General features: G+C 38.5%; 1 protein-coding gene across 1 annotated transcript in view; it reads left to right on the plus strand.

The window, feature by feature from the left end:
- Nucleotides 1-5,761, plus strand: part of Ubxn2a (UBX domain protein 2A) — a 41,045-nt gene that overhangs the window by 13,104 nt on the left and 22,180 nt on the right. Inside the window, exon 3 of the mRNA XM_005400368.2 lies at nt 1-50. Coding sequence (XP_005400425.1) covers nt 10-50 — 41 coding nt within the window. The 5' untranslated portion in view covers nt 1-9. The remainder of the gene's footprint in view (nt 51-5,761) is intronic.

Here is a 5,761-nt window from a genome sequence, read left to right on the forward strand (position 1 = left end):
ACAAAGAGAATGAAAGAACTAGATAATCTTGAAAGTATAAAAGAAGAATGGTAAGTTAATTCAAACTACGAATTTATTTGTTACCACCTTTGTTGTTGTTGGTTTCTTCTTTTTGTTTTGTTTTTTGGTCTTTTTTGAGACAGGGTTTCACTATGCTGTTGAGGCTGGCCTTGAGCTCACTTTGTAGCCCAGGGTGGTCTCAAACTCGCAACAATCCTCCTGCCTCAGTCTCCTGAGTGCTGGGGTTGTAGAATGCCTTTGTTACTTTCTTCATTTTTATTGCGTGTCACTAGCAGAGATACTGAAATGTTCTAATTATATAAGTATGACTACCTCAGTAAAGACTTAATAGTACAAATTTTGAAATATTTTTTATCATAGCTGAATTGTAATGAAGGTACTAAATTTTTTTAACTAATAAAAAAATTATTTGAGTTCACACATTACCTCTGATGAGTTTATTTCATTAGCTTCTTGTGCTATACTTGTACTATACTTGTAATATATTTGGAACTGCAGTAGAAATATACTGGCTTTGGAGTTAGATAAACCGAGGTTTAAATCCCATCTCTGCCTTGTGTTTCATCTCTGATCTATGGGCAACTTAGTACACTCTTAGGATTTCAATATCTTACATATAAAAGGGGATGTAAATATGTATCTGTCTCAAAGGTTTTTGTGAGAATTACATAGTAGATGTAAAGTATTTAACATAGTACTATATTAGCACGTACTGGGCTCTTGATCAGTGGTAGGTGCAGAGTCTATAGTTTTTATCAATATAGAATTTTGTTTTCACTTATCTGAGATGAGGTACTCTTTTTTTTGGAGACGGGGCTCCCTATGCGGTTCAGGCTGGCCTTGAGCTTACTTTGTAGCCCAGGCTGGTCTGGAACTCACAACAATCCTCCTGCCTCAGGCAAGTGCCAGGATTATAGGTATGTGCCACCATGCCTGGCTGAGAGATTCATTTTTAAAAATTTGAGGTAAGCTGGGAGTGGTGGCGCACACCTGTAATCCCAGTACTCAGGAGGCTGAGGCAGGAGGATCTTCGTGAGTTCAAGACCAGCCTGGGCTACAAGTGAGCTCAAGGCTAGCCTGAACTGCATAGAGAAACCCTGTCTCAAAAAAAGACAAATAAAAAAAAAAAAAAACTTGAGGTAAATTTGTCCTTTTTACTTGAGCTTTATCTAAATAAATTTGATACTAATTATGTGGTTATGAGGTTGTATCAGAGATCTATAAGATCTCTCCTCCAGGTTTTGTTAGAAAGATTCACAGAGTCTTACTTGTGGCTATAATTTATTAAAGTACAGGGTCACAAACCAAGATCAACAACGGGGCAAAGTGCATGGGATGTGGCCTACAGGAAATCACATACAAGCTTCCAAGAGTCCTTGCCTAGTAGAGTCACTTGGGATACCATTGGTTCCCCAGTGTTTTTGTCTTTGTTATTTAAGACAAGAGTCTCACTGTGTGTTGAACATCTGGGCTCCAGGGATCCTCCATCCTCAGCCTTCCAAGACAAGACTATAGGCATGCACTTCATTCTTGGATGAGCCTAGGAATTTTGTAGGGAGCTAATCACATGCTAAAATTCCAGTGTCCTCATAAGGAAAGTGGGATTTCAGTGTAAACCACATTGTTTATACCAGCTGTTTAATTACATTGGGTCACTCTTATAAACCAGGGTGATGGGAACTATCTTAGTCACTTTTCTCCTTGCCAGGACAAAAAAATCCAACATCACCAATTTAAAAGAGAGAAGTTTATCTTGGCTTATGGCTTTTAGGGGTTGTAGTTGATAGGCTGACTTGAGGGGAGAAAGAGCATGGATAGAAAACGGCTGCTCACCCCATTACAGCGAGGAAGCAGAGAAGGGAGTAACAGGGAGAGAGAAACCTTCCCAGACATGCACCCAGGGACCCATCTCTTCAGACCAGCCCCACCTCCCAAGCACGCAGCTCTGAACTCTGGGTGGATTAACTGGTGAGTGTGACACCCCCATGATCTGGTCACCTTCACAGAGCCCTTCCTCAGAACATACAAGTCTTTTGGGGGACATTCTAGATCTAAACAACAGGAACCCTCCTGAAATCCAAGTTCATGGATACCATCTCAGGGTCAACCTTGAAAGTAGGTCTTTCAAGGCAGCTCGGGTAGTTCCTGCCTATAATCTCATGATTCTAGGAGGTTGAGTCAAGAGGATCACAAGTTAGAGCCTGAGTTGGGCAGTTTAGGAAGCTGTCTCAAAGCAAAAGATAAAAAGGATCTGGGGATCCAGTCCCCAATACTGTAAAAGAAAGAAAAAGGCCAGGTGTAGCGGCGCACGTCTGATCCCAGCACTTGGGAGGCTGCGGCAGGAAAATTGCTGCAAGTTCAAGGCCAGCCTGGGCTACAAAGTGAGTTCAAGGATAGTCTGAACTGCATAGTCAGACCCTGTCTCAAAAAGACAGAAATAAAAGTTGTAATTGTTCGTTGATGTTGTATAGGAAAACCCTTTGTATATAGTTTTTTTTTTTTAATTTGTATATTTACCTTAGTATCCTACAGCCTTGATTTAATCACTTATTAGTCCCAGGAATTTTTTGTTTTTGATTCTTTGGATATTCTACATACACAGTCATCTGCAAACAAAGACAGTTTTATTTCTTCCTTTTCAATCAATATATACCTGTTACTTCCTTTTCTTACCTTACTGGATTAGTTAGGACCTTCAGCATCTGTTGAGGAATGGTGATCATCCCTGCCTGATTTTTAAAAATCTGGTTTTTTTTCACAGTGCTGAGGGTCAAAGTGAGGGCCTTGTGCATACTATGCAAGCACTGTACTGAGGTATATCTTCAACTGCTTGGGTTTTTTTGTTTTGTTTTGTTTTTTGGTATTGCTAGGGATTAAACTCAGGGCTCCAATTTGCAACCCCCTTGCCTCAGCCTTCCAGAATGCTAGTATTATAGACATGTGCCAGTGCACTTAATTCTTAGTCTTGTTCTTCGTCTTAGGGAAAAAGCATCTAGTTTGTTATCATTAAATGTGATATTAGCCGTAGGGCTTATTATTTGGAAATTATCTATCAAATTGAAGAAGTTTCCCTTTAATTACATTTTGCACAATTTGTTTTGTTTTGGTTTGCTTTTCTTTGAGTTTTGATTTTCTGAGACAGAGTCTTCCTATGTAGTTCAGGCTGGCCGTGAAATCACAGCAGTCCTTCTTCAGCCTCCCCAATGCTGGAATTACAGGTATGTGCCACCCAGCCTGGCTAGTTTGCAAAGATTTTATCATAAATGGGTTTGTATGGCATCAAATGCATTTCCTTCTTTTTTTTTTTTTTTTTTTCTTTTTTTTGGCACTGGGAATCAAACTCAGGACCTTGTGCTTGCCAGGCAGGCACTTATGCCGCTGAGCTATATCCCCAGTGCATTTTCTTCATATATTGATGGGGTCGTATTATTTTTTTTTTCTTTGCCTGTTGAACTGATAGATTACTTGATTTTTCAGACATTGAATCAGCCTTGGATACTTGCAATAAATTCTACTTGGTTGTGGTATATAATATATATATATATATATATATTCCTCTTACATGTTGATTTGATTTGTTTTTTCTGTGTATGAAAGGTATTAGAGGTTGAACTCAAGGCCTTTGTACTTAGTTACATCCCTAGTGCTTTTTGTTTTGAGACAGGCTTGCTAAATTGCACAGGCCAAGCTTGAACTTTGAGCCTCCTGCCTCAATTTTCCAGAGTGTTGGAATTACAAATGTGTACCAACCACCATGCCCAGCTGATTTGCTAATACTTTAGCGAGAATTTTTGCATCTATATTCATGAAACTTCTTTTCCGTAGTTTTTCTCCCTTTTTTATTTTTAAATTTTTTTGTTGTAGTGATGGAAACCAGTAAGTATTCAGCTTCATCCCCAGGTTTTTTATTCTTTTTATTTTGAACAGGGTCTTCTAAGACCTGGAATTTGAGATCCACCTACCTCAGCTTTCAAGTAGCTAGGATTACAGGCATTTACCACCATGCCCACCAGGCCCAGCCTATAGTTTTCCTTTCTTAGGATGTCTCTCTTGGTTTTAATAATAGGGTTAATGCTGTCCTCTAAATTAGTTTTCCCTCTCTTTGTTTTCTAGAAGAGATTATAGAGAATTAGTATCATTTCATCCTTAAATACTTAGCAGAATTCACCAATGGAAATATCCCCACAAAACTATCTTTCAAAACTGATGGAGAAATAAGATATTTTCATTTTTTTGCTGTTGTTGTTTTTGAGACAGGGTCTCACTATGCAGTTTAGACTGGCCTTGAACTCACTTTGTAGCTGAAGCTGGCCTCAAGCTCACAATGATCCTCCTGCCTCAGCCTTCCGAGTACTGGGATTACAGGCATGCGCCATCAAGCCCGGCAGTAAGATACTTTCATGACAAAGAACATCTGAGGAAATTTATGACCATCAAACCAGCACTCCAAAACGTTCTGAAGGACAATCTAGAAAGAGATAACAAAGACTATAACACCATGAATCCCAACAGAAGGAACCCATCAGGCAAGGCAAACAGTTAAACAGAGGGAGGGGAAAAAAAGAGGAGGAGCCAACAACAGGAAAATAATATGACAAGGAAAAGGCAATACGTATCAGTTATAACCACCAGTGTTAATGGTCTCAACTCCCCAATCAAAAGACACAGACTGGCAGAATGGATCAAGAAGTAATATCCAACAATATTCTGCATGCAAAAACCACATTTCATTTGAAAAGAAATTCATAGACTGAAAGTCAAGGATAGAAAATAATGCTCCATGCAACAAAAACCCAGAAAAAAGCAGGGTAGCTATTCTATTTGCAGACAAAGTGAATTTGATGCCAAGGCTGACTAAGAGAAATAAAGAAGGTCAGTACATCCTTTTGTAAAGGGAACAATCCAAGAGGAAGAGATAACAATTGTAAATGTATGTGCAACAAATACTAGTGCATCTAACTATAAAACAAATATTAATGGGCATGAAAAATCAAATAAGCACTAATACAGTTGTACTGGGGGAGCTCACTAGTGTCACAAAAAGACAGATCAACTAAACAAAAAATCAGACATGAAATATTAGAACTGAACCATACTTTTGAACAAATGGACTTAGTAGATGTCTACAGAGTGTTCCAGCCCACAACATCAGAATACACATTCTTCTCAACTGCACACAGGATGTTTTCCACAATAGTCCACATCCTAGCTCGTAGAACATGCTTAAGTAAATGCAAAGAAATTGAAATTATCCCATGCATATTATCAGACCATACTGTAATGAAATTGGAAATAAATGGCAAAAGAAACCACAGGAACTTCATAAAAACGTGAAATTAAATAGCACCCTTCTGAACAACATGAAATTAAAGAAAAAGACAGTTTTTACAGTTAAATGATTATGCCAGTACAACATACCCAAACTTAGGGAACACAATGAAAGCAGTTCTAAGAGGAAAATTTCTAGCAGTGAATACCCATATCAGGAAAACACCAAGTGCAAATGAGCAACTTAATGGTGAACCTCAGACTTCTAGAAAAAGAGCAAACTAAGCCAAAAGCTCTTATAACAGAGAAAATTATAAAGATCAGAGCAGAAATTAATGCATTGGAGACTAAGAAAACAGTACAAAGAATCAACGAATTGAGGGCTGGGGATATAGATCAACAGCACAAGTGCCTGCCTAGCAAGTGCAAGGTCCTGAGTTTGATTCCCAGTACCAAAAAAAAAAAAAAAAAA

Source organism: Chinchilla lanigera, unplaced genomic scaffold, assembly GCF_000276665.1.
Source record: "Chinchilla lanigera isolate Chin_1 unplaced genomic scaffold, ChiLan1.0 scaffold00068, whole genome shotgun sequence".
Classification (NCBI taxonomy): domain Eukaryota; kingdom Metazoa; phylum Chordata; class Mammalia; order Rodentia; family Chinchillidae; genus Chinchilla; species Chinchilla lanigera.